Here is a 13,614-nt window from a genome sequence, read left to right as displayed (position 1 = left end):
CTTGGAGAGCAAACGGCAAAGATATGAATTCCTTTAATAAATTACGTGTTTATTTTTCACCGTTAGATTGCGATAACGTCTAACGGTGACGATGTAAAGAAAGTTATCTATAACGGGATACAATGGGCCCAATTATGTCTATAGTATGGGCCTAATGGATCATATATCTAAGCTGTGTAATAAAGTTTTCAAGTGAAACGATAAAAGCTAAAACCCTAATTTTTGTTCAGCCTTCTAGCAAACGAAATACGTCGGAGCGGCTGCGAGTTCAACTTCAGGTTAGAAAATCTCAGAAATTCGAAACTCGGCTTCTTTGATCTGATGTATTGCCTGTTGGAATACGGTGTTGCTACGCGCGTTGTTCAATTTCCCAGTTTGATGTTTCCCCGGAGAATTTAGTTGCCAAGTTTTTTAGTGTTTGATTTCTGGGATTTGATTTCGTATTGAATGATCAAAATGTGACGAGAGCTCGTAGTTTCTGTTTCGGATTCCTTGTTTATGTCCTTCCCGTTAGTGTCGTGGTGCATTTCGATGTTGTTAAGGATCAAATTCGTTGCATTTGGTTGCCTGTCTAGCTTGGAAGCATAAGCTTTTTTGTGTATCCTATTAAAATGAAAAAATTACATTGCATCATTTGATACAAAAGGCGTGAAATGTTTTATAATGTTAGTATTGATGTTCACTTGCTTTGTAGCTCTAAATTTTTTTTTTCTGCAAGTGTCAGTAAGTTTCGTTTACCTATGATTCATTAATTTCAAATTTTGTTGTTTATGATTTGCAGTATTGAATTTTGAAGAATGGTGAGAATCAGTGTCCTCAATGACGCTCTTAAGAGCATGTACAATGCAGAGAAGAGGGGAAAGAGGCAGGTTATGATCAGGCCTTCATCTAAAGTTATCATCAAGTTCCTGATTGTCATGCAAAAGCACGGTATGGTACTTCTCAGTGTTTGCTTGAATCCATTTCCTGTCTCTTTTTGTTTCCTACATAGTTTCAAGTGTACTGATGGCTTTTTTAAAATTCTTGTTTCCCATGGATTTTTAGGTTACATCGGCGAGTTTGAATATGTTGATGACCACAGGTCTGGTAAGATTGTTGTTGAGCTTAATGGAAGGCTAAACAAGTGTGGAGTTATCAGTCCTCGTTTTGATGTTGGTGTTAAGGAGATTGAGGGTTGGACTGCTCGTCTACTTCCTTCCAGACAGGTTGGTCTCGAGACTATATCTTTGTCATTTACTCTCTGTTCTTTGATCTTAATTTCAACATTAAATGATGCTGTAGTTGTAGAACATAAGATTCGTCGTAATGCCTATTAAAATCTACTTATATCAAAGTGCCTTTGAGAGATCAGAGTAGCTACAACAGTGCTGTTCTTGTTCCGTTGCGGGCACAAACTGAGACCATATCTTTTCTCTATTTCCTCTTGCAAGTAATGTTTACTTCTTCCAAGTCGGAAGAAAAGATATGACATTGAGAAAAACCCTTTTATTTTTCTAAGCAAAACAATGATAATTATTTGCTTTTCCTTTTAGCGATTAATCGGTTGACAAGTGTGTAGATCACTATTATCTTCTTACAATGTTATGACTTCTTGAACCTTATTGAACAAATACTTATTCACACATCTCTATATGCAGTTTGGTTACATTGTTCTGACTACATCAGCGGGAATTATGGATCACGAAGAAGCCAGGAGAAAGAATGTCGGTGGCAAAGTTCTTGGCTTCTTTTACTGAAGCAGCTTCTCAAGATCTGTCTTGGTCGGGTTGTATTTCGCTTCTCCTTATGTGGACTGAGCGGAAAATTCGATTGACCTCACTGTTAAAGTAGAAGTTTTTTTCCTTTTTCTTTTTTGACTCGGCGATTGTTCTTTATGTGGTTACTCAAATGCTTAAAAGATTTGGAGAAATAGACAAATTTATTTCAGTTTTTTTAGTTCGTAAGACATGCGAGTCATGAAGCAGATCCATCTTTTTGCCGTATCTTTTAATGTGGCATTTACTCTCTTTTTTGAAGTCTTTCTCTACTTGTTCGTTTGATCCGTTAAGTTCATCAAAAAATTTAGTTGACTATTAAAATTTAAAAGAAGTAAAAAAGTTGTAGATATTCCCTCTTTATGATCTAGAATCAAGAAATCTCTACGTTGAATGTTCGTTGGAAACTTCCAATAATTCTCAAAACCGGAAGAAACAAAATCATCCGATAATTTCACAGTTTCTTTTTTTGGATCAAACTTCTACATTCTGACCTCATGTGTGATAAAATTTCAATGTCGCTGAACTCGTCAAAGTTAACATTAGCTGAAAACTAAAGAAAAACTGACAATTTTAATTTAGATACTCACTAGAGGCTAAACACATAAAATAATTAACGATATTGGCAATGATTTGAGAAGCGAAATACATATTCTTGTCAAAATTATATGAACTAGGTGAATACCCGCACGTAACGTGCAAAATTTTGTTCTTCAACTATTTCAAATTTATATCTTTTTGTATTTTCTTAAAAAATATAAACATTATTTGTTATGTGTTAGTATATTATTATAAATCAATCAATTTGAAATACAATATCATTAAAAATTAAGATTTAATATTTACATAAATTCTTGTTTAATTATCTATCAATATATTTAATTAATTATAACATACTTGTTTAATATTTACATAAATGTTACTTAAAATCAATTAATAAATATTTTTTTTGAGTAGTTTAAAATTTAAAATTAAAATTTATTAATTTTTTTTTTTTTTTAAACTGTAATTTTAAATAGATTTTTTCTTCAACTATTTCAAATTTATATATTTTTGTAATTTTTTTTAAAAAAATATGATCATCATTTGTTAATATTTTATTATAAATCAATTAATTAAAAATATAATATCATTAAAAATTAAGAAGTTATTAAAATCATCAATTTTTAATTAATTATAACATAAATTCTTGTTTAATATTTACATAAATGTTATTTAAGAATCAATTAAAAAAACTTTTCATTTTCTCTTAAGTGGTTTAACATTTAAATTTATTAATTAATTTTCTTTAAAATAACTCATGTCATTCTCATATCAATTCTCAAATGCTGATGTGTCATGAACAGAATTAAACAACTTTTATATATAAGATTACTCAATTTGCAATTACATATGTAAATTCTCATTTCTCTTTATATCCATTTTCCTACTATTATGATGGTTTTGGCCACTAGTTAGTATTTGTCAATTTGACAACTTCCATTTTCATGCAATGTATTCATGATGATTTTGGTACGCCAGCTCATCACTCTGAATGGCTAGCCACAGGAATAATGACACGTGGCATCTTGGGGATGCAATTGAAAATGAAGCCAAGTTGGTCCAGCTAGCTAATTTGGATTAAAAGCAATTAATAAAAGGCCCATTAGGCTTCGTGCCTTTAAGGCCCTCCAAAAAAGAAGAATCCTTCTCTCTTTCTGTGCATTTCTCTTCGGTTCCACAGTTGCTAACGTGCGCAGGGTATCCTTATCGTGCACGCGAAGCAGAAGAGAAGAGAAAGAAGTAAATAGAAGAAGCGGGGAAAAAACCAGAAGAGAGGGAAGCTAAATCGGGACTGGCGCATTTTAGCCGTCCGCCATATCCTTCGCTGTCGCTTCTCCTTTCCGATTACATCGGTTTCTTCTCTGCCTCCTTTCATCCGGTACATGTTTTTTCGCGATCTTCTTCTTTCATTTCGATTCTGCTGTTTTTTTTTTTTCTGATCGATTCGTTTTCGATGAAACAAAGATGTATATGGTTTGATCTGTGAGTTTTTTTTTATAATAATCCTTTTTAGATTCGATGGCTGCTCCACCTGCTAGGGCTAGAGCCGATTACGATTATCTCATAAAGCTTCTTCTGATTGGAGATAGTGGTATGTGATCTGAAATCTCCTCGATCTCTTGTTTCTCGTGTTTTCTAAGGATCCGAGCACAAGTTCCTGAATCTATTCATTTTTATGGAATCGATCTATTCACTGTGTTGTTGATCAATTTTGTTTGTGATGAAATCGCTGTGTAGACCTAGCAATACAGATATTCAGATTATGTTTAGAGATCTCTGAAATTTTGCGATTCGTTTTTCCAGGTGTCGGTAAAAGTTGCCTCCTCCTACGTTTCTCTGATGGGTCTTTCACCACTAGCTTCATTACCACCATTGGGTTTGTGTTCTTCTCTCTGTTATTGAGAAATTTGATCCCAGTAGTGATGTTTGTTTTAATTACACGACGTCTTATAGAGTCTTGTTCTCTTTCGCTTTGTTGTAGCATTGACTTTAAGATAAGAACGATTGAACTTGATGGCAAACGTATCAAGCTCCAGATTTGGGACACAGCTGGTCAAGAACGGTTTCGTACAATCACCACTGGTTAGTTCTTCTTTTCATATATAAAGCTGCTTCCTGAATCAGTACTTGTAGGCTGCTTTCTCGAGGAGATGAACATATATAACATGTCTGAATTACATAGCTAGTTACAGGTTACGATCTCTTCTTGTAAAGAGGATGTGTTTTTGCAATGCCATTTGACTGATTTGCTTTGATTGGCTGATTAGTTTGCTAGTTCTTTGTTTGGCCTATCTCGACACTATATTTGATCTGTTCCTTTGTTTCAACACTAAGTTTGAAGATTTTCTGCTCACCTCCACTTTTTCCTATTTGCATTTCGACAGCTTATTACCGTGGGGCAATGGGCATTCTGCTGGTGTACGATGTCACAGACGAGTCATCATTTAACAGTAAAGGCCCCTCCTTTTCACTTATTGGTTTTTTTAAAATTCTATAACCAAAATGATCATTTCTTTGACACACGAGGTTCTTGACGTTAATGCAGACATTAGGAACTGGATTCGTAACATCGAACAGCATGCGTCAGATAATGTTAACAAGATCTTGGTAGGGAACAAGGCTGATATGGATGAAAGCAAGAGGGTACGTACGCTCACACCGACTTTACCCCAGTTTGATGATTCACGCGGCTGATACTAACAATAGTTTCATGGTCCTATCACGATTTTCAGGCGGTGCCTACAGCAAAGGGTCAGGCTCTTGCTGATGAGTACGGAATTAAGTTCTTCGAAACAGTAAGTCTTTACAATTCTTCTCAATCTTCAGTTTCAAGAGAACACAGCTAATAAGATAGATGGGTTCTTGTACACATTGCTTACACAGCTATCTATCTTGTTGCAGAGTGCCAAGACAAACCTAAACGTGGAAGAAGTTTTCTTCTCTATTGGGAGGGACATTAAGCAGAGGCTTTCCGACACGGACGCGAGAGCAGAGGTTTGTTGCACATCTCTCGTCTTTCCTCTTTCACATCTCTGTTACTTCTCATTATGACACGAATCTGAAAACGCATTCTTTTGGTGCGATTGTTGTCGTCAATTGCAGCCTGCGACGATCAGGATAAGCCAAACGGACCAAGCAGCTGGAGCTGGCCAGGCTACTCAGAAGTCTGCATGCTGTGGAAGTTAAAAAAGTTCTTAAAAGTGAAGAGATTTAAGAATCAACAAAAGTTTGGTGGTGAAGTGAAAAACAAAACTAAGAATTTTTTGTTTTATTTCAAAATTCCTGATTCGTTCCTCTAAATTTGCCTTTTTCTATTTGTACGAAGGTTTAATCGAAACTTGTATTTTTCATTTTCTGTTACTGATTTTTTTTCCGACGGTGACTAAATAGTCTGAACTGTTATATGTTTCTTCGTCATTTACCTCTTTATTCTTCTGTTTCTCTTGCTTCATGTTCTATGTCGTTTAACAACAATTTTCTTATGCTTTTGATTCCACTAATCAATTAAAGCTGCAGCTTTTCTTTCATAAACATCTGATATAATTATACACATTTAGGTTTGTATTCTGTGTTTAGCATCTTCAATCCAGTGATCGTGAAACTTCTCAAACATATTTGTTGTTTTCAAGACAATACTTAAACCCAACTGCAACCATTCGTATCTCAACCTTCAAGGATTATAACCAAAAGAAAAAACCAACAAAATTGAGCAAACAAGAAAACAAATCTTGGATAGGTAAATCAAAATATGCGCACATCGATCAGTCAAATAAAAGACTACAAAGCCATATCAATCTCTATGCAAAATCAAGATGCTAACTAATCTGTAAAACTAATGAAACACAATCGGAACTAACTACAGTACGTACGTAGTATATTCTCAAACTACGAAAAGATACACACAAAAAGAAAAGAAAATCAGTTACTCGTTCTTCCCAGACCCCAGCTCCAAATTCAGATTGATCATACTCTCCACCGAATCTGACCCCAAATCCGTAGACAAAACCCTCTTTCCACTACTCGGTTCCTGCAAAGTCGTCGTAACCGTCGACGTCGTCGTCTCCGGAAAAAAAGAACGTGTAACCAACTCGCCGGATTCTCTCTCGTTCGAATGCTTCTTCATGTGACCACCAAGAGCCTGTCCCATCGGAAAATCTATGCCACAAATCGGACAAATATGCGACGCCGTCTTCTTGGACGTGTTCTTGGTCTTGTTCGTAGTGACGACGGATTCTGAAGAAAGTGATGACGACTTTTCGTCTCTGCTCTTTTTAACTGGCTTCCTGTGGCTTGCGCTGCGATGGCCTCCCAAAGCTTGAGACGATGAGAAATCTTTCATACAAGTCTTGCATCGGAAAACGCGTTTCTCTCTGTTTCCTCCGCCGCTTTCATCACCAACTCTCGACAACTGCAGCAGATCATTCGCTGCATTAACTTCCACCGTCCGATCATCAAGAATCTCACTGTTCGCCGGAGTATCTTGCACCGTCCGATCAGGATTCCCACTTCTTGCGACCATGGTTGATTGTTGTTATCGTAAACTGAATTTGACTGGCTTAAGCTTCTAGGGTTTAGGGTTGTTTGTGACCGTTGGAGTTTTTAGTTGTGTGTGTGTAGTGTGACTTGTGTGATGTTGGTATTTATAGCATAGGCGAACAAGATTGTTAATTGACGGAAGTACCCATCGTGACTTGCTGCGTAAGTTATATCACTCGGAAGAAAGTTAACTTTAAGCCGCCTTTAAATTGTTATTTTTAGGTTTAAAAAATTGTACTTGTGTTTCGTTTGATAGTCAATGTTTTTGTTTTTTTCTTTATTCGTAAAATAAATGATCAATGTAATAAATTTATTTACTCGTCACCTATTCACATATTAACTAGTTTTCTTATATACTTTTCATACGTCTTGGTCTTGTCATTTGCAGTTGATCAACGTAATCAGATCGACTTGTATATTTGTTATCATCAACTAGCTAGATATTATTCATATCTTTATAAAAAAAAATTATCCATATTGTTGTTTATACCCCAAAAAAAAACAAATTATTGGAAATCATACATCGCTCTGTTCATGTGAATATCCAAATTAATTATAAATAGTTAATTAATTGATAGTAATCTAGTAATTAATGAATATATCATGAATGTTTAGGATGATGATTGTTTTATTCCAATGCAATTGTGTAAATTCTAAAAGCTTGTTTAGGGTTTGACCAGGATTTTATTGAGAGATCAGCCGAGTTCAACTGAAACTGAGATATCGATCGATATCAAGATTCAATGATGGAAATAATTGGAATAAATAAATTAAAAAAGCGTGAAAATGGTGGTTGTATGGAAACTAGAGAGAAACGTTTGTAAGGCAAAAAGAGAAGAAAATAAGAAAAGACGAGAGTGATGTTTGATGCTGACCTTTTTTTATGCAATTCCACGCGGTTCCTTCTTAGCACACACTAACACACTTATCTCTTTACAGGTTTTTTAATCCACTACATTTTTTTCTCTCATATTCATCTCTCAATGCATAAGAATGTAGCATAATCTCAAAATAAGACTTGATATATAATTAATATATGACATTTTGATTGTTGAAGTTCCATAAGCATCTTATTACGTGATTATCTATATTGCACCAAACTATTTATATTGTAGATTCTTTGATTGAGTGATAGCCTTTCCATTGGTTTAGTCAACGACAAACATTTAATATGATAGTATTTTGGTCAGAAAACAAAACATCTAATTAATTTGTGTTAGCTTTCTTTAATGAAATGATCATCAAACTTATAATGTTTTAGCTAATTGCACCAACAACTAAACAGAGTGCTAGACCATACCTATATTGTGGCGGTCATGATATGTCATTAACAACATTATTAATTATGCTTTCATGCTTTTGATTCCAACAATAAAAAACAATTTAAACTCTAGATTCTTTGGTTGAGCAATAGCTTTCCATTGATTTACTGATCAACTACAAATTTCTGATAGTAAATCAAAATGTTCGGTAAGATAAAGACTATAAAGCAATGGAAAAGTTTATGCAAGATGCTAATCTAGAATACTAAAAATATAACGAATTAGGAACTACAGTATTATATTCAATATAGAGTAAAGAAAGAAGACAAAATTTAAGAAATCGTTCTTCCCAATTCCAACTTCAAATTGATTATACTCCCCATCGAATCAAATCCCAAATCAAAACACGCAACTCTCTTCCCACTACTCGATTTCTTCAACGTCGTGACCGTACTCGTCTCCTCGGGCAAAAAAGAGCGTGTAACCAACGCGCCGCCTTCTTTCTCGTTCCTATGCTTCCTCATGTGACCACCAAGAGCCTGTCCCATCGGAAACTCAACGCCACAAATCGGACAAGTATGCGAGGTCGTCTTCTTGGCCTTCTTAGTGATGGATCCGGAAGAAAGTGACGACGAAGACGACGACTGTTCTTCGCTGCTAGTGTTAATAGGCTTCCCGTGGCTTGCGCGATGGCCTCCCAAAGCTTGAAACGATGAGAACTCTTTCATACAAGTCTTGCATCGGAAAACACGTTTCTCTTTATCTCCTCCGCCGCCATCTCCAACTTTCGATAACAGCATCAGACAATTCGCCGCCGTATCTTGCACCTTCCGATCAAGATTATCACTATTCGCCGGTGTGTTTTGCGCCGTCCGAGCAAGATCCTCACTTCTTGCAACCATGGTTGATTGTTATACACTTATACTAATATGACTCGACTTACTTAACTTCTAGGGTTTTTTTTTGTGTTTTATTTTCTAAGGTTGGAGTTTTTTAGTTTGTGTGTGTTGTGTGACTTGTGAATGTTGGTATTTATAATGGGACGAGGGTTTGGGAGTAAAGACATATTAATTGACAGAAATACCCATCGTGACTTGCTGCGTAAGTAAGTGGAAGTGGTGTTCTTGTAATTAAGTGGAGAATATGAGGTGGACAGAAAAAAGGAAATTACTTACCGTCACAGTTTTGCGTCACGCGTTAACACTTGGGAGACTCGGAAAAAAGGAAATTAGTCGTTAGTTATAAGAAAAGGAATGTTCTTGGTGATTTCCTTTTCTTCCTCAGTTTTGAAGTCTCGAAGTATTTTTTAATTATATTTAAATCTCTAATAAATTTATTAATCCCCACGCGTTCTCTTTTGATTCGTGCATTACAATGTTGCCTTCAAGAAGGAGGTCTTTATAAAGAACAAAAAAGAAAGAAAAAAAACAAAATCATCTTAATTATGCAAATCTACTTGGTAACTTAAATTATCCATATCCACTCAAAGTACATCTAAAATTTTATTTATATATTATTGGATAGTCTATACTGTATTTTTTGTATATTTGTTATTCATTGTATATTTGTATTAATACTTTGATTTTTTTAGTCAACAATAAAATAGCTAGAACTAGCTAGAACGATTCAAAAAAACAATTCTATGACATCAAATTTACAACGAAATATCAGAAGAGTAGATTCGAGTATTATGTACTAGCTTGTATGATTATACTTTAATTACTCATTTTTATATACTTAGAAATATTCATACCTTATAGCCTATAGGACCACTTGTTTAGTTATTTGCAATGATCAATAGAACTCAATATATATATATATATATATATATATATATATTGTTTTTTTTATATATCTAAACGACCAGTTGGATTACTATCAATCACTAGCTACATAATTATCCACATTGTTTTTTTTTTCGATAAACTTTTAATCCACCAAATATAAATATTTTTTTTTATAGATTCATTCAGTCGAACATTACACACACCCTATATAATCTTCCTAATAAAGTAATCTCACTTAGGCTAGACTTTGTTATGTGAGTCACAACGATAAGAAAAATTAAAGGGCGTGTGGAAAGAAGAAAACCAATTAAAAAACAATATGAAGTTGCAAATATTGCAATAATAAGAAAAGCGGATTACACCGATGCATAATAAGAAAACAAAATTAGATACATAACATAATAAATTACAGAAAAAACACCACTAAGAAAAACCAAAAAACACTAACGAATTATTCTTCTCTTTCTCGGAGGAAAGAAGAGTTGAGTTCCACCATCTTTGTTCATTAAAGGCCATGAAAATCCATAGCTTGAATACTCGAATCATCCAATTGTTCTTTTTAACTCAGCTCCTACAAAAATCCTGTAGCTCTTCATTCTTAAATAACCTACTTTTTCTAAAATCTAGGTCATTAAAAATATTCCTATTTTTATCACTAACAAACTGTTTGAGCATTAATTTGATGCAAAATCATCCTTATCAGCTAGGCGTCTTTTCTCTTTTTAAAACCTCCATTGATGTCATAATCTATCGTCGACACCCATTGTTCCCGGAAGTATGTCTTCGTAAAAACACATCAACAAGATTGAATGCTAGATTTAGAAATAAGTTATAAACCTTAGGTTTATTCTTAATGTGTTCTAAAAACCTATATTGATCCATGCTTTTTATCAATGCGAAAAGCTGGATTTACCTTACGTAAGCAGGCTTCCAGGTTCTAGTAATTTCTCTTCAATTTCATTGTTTACTTTGATGTTTTCCAAATCTCAAAAGAGGTATACTCCAAAAGCTGGATCTTTATTAATTGCAAAAGCTTGATTACTAGAAAAAATAAAGAAACACAGGAGAGAAGCGTTTTGGAAGCAAAACTAAAAGAAAGACTTAGTATGATGCGATAATTTTAATTTTCATATAATTGCATGCGGTTAAAAAAAAATTTCACGCGGTTTTTTCTTACTTCTTAGTGTACACTCACACATATTCTCAAAGTTTGTAAACAATAATGTACAAAGGTAGGATAACGATGCTACCATGAAAACCAACGCAAAAAGGGCAAATCATAATAAACTCATCGTGTATAGTATGTGCAACACGATGAAGAAACCAAATCAAATAATGAGTCAGATAATGGAAAAAAAAATATGCAAAAAAAAGTGTTGGCCTGCGAACTTTGAGGAACGAATATTTTATACCAGCCTGGTGTGCTTCACCGACACGCCTTTATCAGCTAGTCTCTACAACCCATACCGGCTAGTCATTCCGTTATGTGAATGTTTAAAAACTTGTGGTTTCATCCCAATCGAAATTTCCTAGATTCTAGCAATAAAACTTGATACGATAACTTGAAATTCAATGTCGACAATACCAAGATGATACAGTTGGGTTTGACGATATTTGACAATCAAGGGAAAATCTGCGGTACGTGGGAAGAAAACTTCTCTGATTTCGACGAAGCAAATGATGCAAAAACGAAAAATCTGTAAACTGAAACGCAATGGTTTAAATCTGATGAAAATCAGAGAGGAAGGGACCCATATCGAGGAGAGTTTACTGAGATTCTGCAGAGCGAGTATAAAAAAAATGACTTGGGTCATGTTTGACGGCTTATACGACATGTCTTAATTTGCCGGAGACTACATAAATTTTTGTAGAAATGGCTGAGAAATTTCTAGGAATGACTTACAATGTCAAGAAGATTGCGGCTCAGTATGGGTTGGAGAGACTAGCCGACGAGCTTCAGATAAGGCGTGTCGGTGAAGCACACCAAGCTGGTATGAAATATCTACAAATATTCTGGATGAATTCCTTAGCGGATGAGGATATATTCTTTTGCCCAACTTTCCAATCAACTAACAGTGTTGTTTTATGTCTCTTTACTACATTTAATTGCGCTCTGAATCTTAGTATTCTTGAACATGAGGCCACTTACATATAAAAGCTTTACTAATTTATCACTTTACTAGTTTATCCAATGGTTGATCAAGATGAAAAGCATCCATTGTGTCACTAAACAAAGAGAAGGAAATTAGGAAAAAGAAATATAAAGTGAGATATCATGGGTACCATAATAGGATTAGACGAGAATGAGTTTACCTAAGATTTGTCATTGTGTCAAGGTAGTGTGCTGGCAAGGAAGAGCTCGCTGGAAGTCTGCAGTCTGTAGAGGCGTCAAGGATTGAGTCCGGTCAGATTTCAAGCTATCAAAAATCACAGAAGATTCTACTTCTAATAGTCACAACAAAGCGATTAGAGGAAGTTTAGACGTGCTTGTGATGTTCGGAGGGAGTCCGTGGTTAGGTGTCTCCATGATGTAAAAAGGGTTCATAGTTAGATGTGCCTCATTTGAATATATTATTTTTTGTAACATGTTTCATGTTCACGATAGAGTTAAATGTTATGTGTTAGTTGCATCCTCATCTTGATCATATGTATGGGCAATAGTTTTTCATGTTAACTGATACATTCTAGAAAGTCTGCCGCAAACCGTGGGTCCATATTACCTTATACCTTCTTTGAACTATATATTTGGCAAGTGTTTTGATTAAAATTTATTACATGCAAAAACACTGAGTTTATAATAAATTAAAATAGGATTTTATAAGCATTTTTCTTATCATTGTAATAGAAGTCTACTATAATTTGAAACTATAAGTAATGTAAAATAGGTATGAAATGTTCTTTCTCAAATTATTTTTACTAAACAAGTAGTCAATAGCATGGTTTCGAGATAGTTTTCTTACATGTACCTTTTTAATCAATAGTATTGTTCCGATCACCGCCTTCCTAAAGCCATTACCAAGATGGTGAACCTTGGATACAACGTGATTGTAATTCCTCCTTCTTATGATTTACAATCTTGGTCTAATAATGCAACTATCTCAAATTTTGCAGTTAAACTCATCACGTATGGTACGGGCCATACGATGGAGAAGAGAATATAAAATGTTCCTAGAACACCATACACAAGCACACCGCATTCCTAAGCTATAGTTCCATTTGTTCATTTGAACCCGAGCACAAATGCACATTGGAGGATCATCTTAGAGGATAATTTTTTAAAAAGGCATAACTCATCGCCAGTTTTTCTCTTCAATATACACATAGAATTTTGGTTAAATAATGAAATATATAGTTGCCAATATTTTTTTGTTATAAAACTTTTATGATTAACAAAAACAAAAGTAAAATCTATTCAAACGATTATGTTTTCATTCAGAAGAAAAAAAAAGTGTTGCTTCTAGGCTTTTAGATAGGCAATTAGTAATTGTTGTGTTTTTTCTTTTTCTTTTTTCACTTCAGTCTTCACAGACGATCGATCTATGTGGGCCCTGATGAAAATTGAAGGATTTGATGAACAGTCGAGATCGATTAAAACTTTTTCCGATCACATATTCACATGCATATATCACATATTTTACATTTCTTACAACTAATTAATGATTGATCGATCGACGTCCCATTCTACTTTTTTTTAATAAGTAAGATGTTTTGGGCTAAGGTCTGTACATCCTT

The 13,614-nt window shown here is 34.4% G+C and overlaps 4 protein-coding genes across 4 annotated transcripts; 2 read left to right on the top strand and 2 right to left on the bottom strand.

Annotated features, from left to right (window-relative positions):
• Nucleotides 1-174: 174 nt before the first annotated feature.
• On the top strand, nt 175-1,982 carry LOC18014048 (40S ribosomal protein S15a-1). The gene is made up of 4 exons (XM_006418909.2): nt 175-278; nt 782-930; nt 1,045-1,205; nt 1,638-1,982. Exons 2-4 carry the CDS (start codon nt 798-800, stop codon nt 1,734-1,736), a joined length of 393 nt encoding a protein of 130 aa, XP_006418972.1. The 5' UTR covers nt 175-278; nt 782-797; the 3' UTR covers nt 1,737-1,982.
• A 1,451-nt stretch (nt 1,983-3,433) lies between these two features.
• Nucleotides 3,434-5,748, top strand: LOC18014047 (ras-related protein RABE1c). The gene is made up of 9 exons (XM_006418908.2): nt 3,434-3,675; nt 3,811-3,888; nt 4,101-4,173; nt 4,279-4,379; nt 4,682-4,747; nt 4,843-4,940; nt 5,030-5,092; nt 5,199-5,291; nt 5,400-5,748. Exons 2-9 carry the CDS (start codon nt 3,816-3,818, stop codon nt 5,481-5,483), a joined length of 651 nt encoding a protein of 216 aa, XP_006418971.1. The 5' UTR covers nt 3,434-3,675; nt 3,811-3,815; the 3' UTR covers nt 5,484-5,748.
• Nucleotides 5,749-6,219: 471 nt separating this feature from the next.
• LOC18014046 (zinc finger protein ZAT8) lies at nt 6,220-6,816 on the bottom strand. Its single transcript, XM_006418907.1, has one exon. It carries the CDS (start codon nt 6,814-6,816, stop codon nt 6,220-6,222), a length of 597 nt encoding a protein of 198 aa, XP_006418970.1.
• A 1,491-nt stretch (nt 6,817-8,307) lies between these two features.
• On the bottom strand, nt 8,308-9,093 carry LOC18014200 (zinc finger protein ZAT8). The gene has a single exon (XM_006418906.2). The coding sequence runs from the start codon at nt 8,995-8,997 to the stop codon at nt 8,428-8,430; it is 570 nt and encodes a 189-aa protein (XP_006418969.1). The 5' UTR covers nt 8,998-9,093; the 3' UTR covers nt 8,308-8,427.
• Nucleotides 9,094-13,614: the final 4,521 nt, after the last annotated feature.

The sequence above is a fragment of the Eutrema salsugineum genome, unplaced genomic scaffold (genome assembly GCF_000478725.1).
Source record: "Eutrema salsugineum unplaced genomic scaffold, Eutsalg1_0 scaffold_4, whole genome shotgun sequence".
NCBI classification, from domain to species: Eukaryota; Viridiplantae; Streptophyta; class Magnoliopsida; order Brassicales; family Brassicaceae; genus Eutrema; species Eutrema salsugineum.
This window is presented reverse-complemented; position numbering and strand designations above follow the sequence as displayed.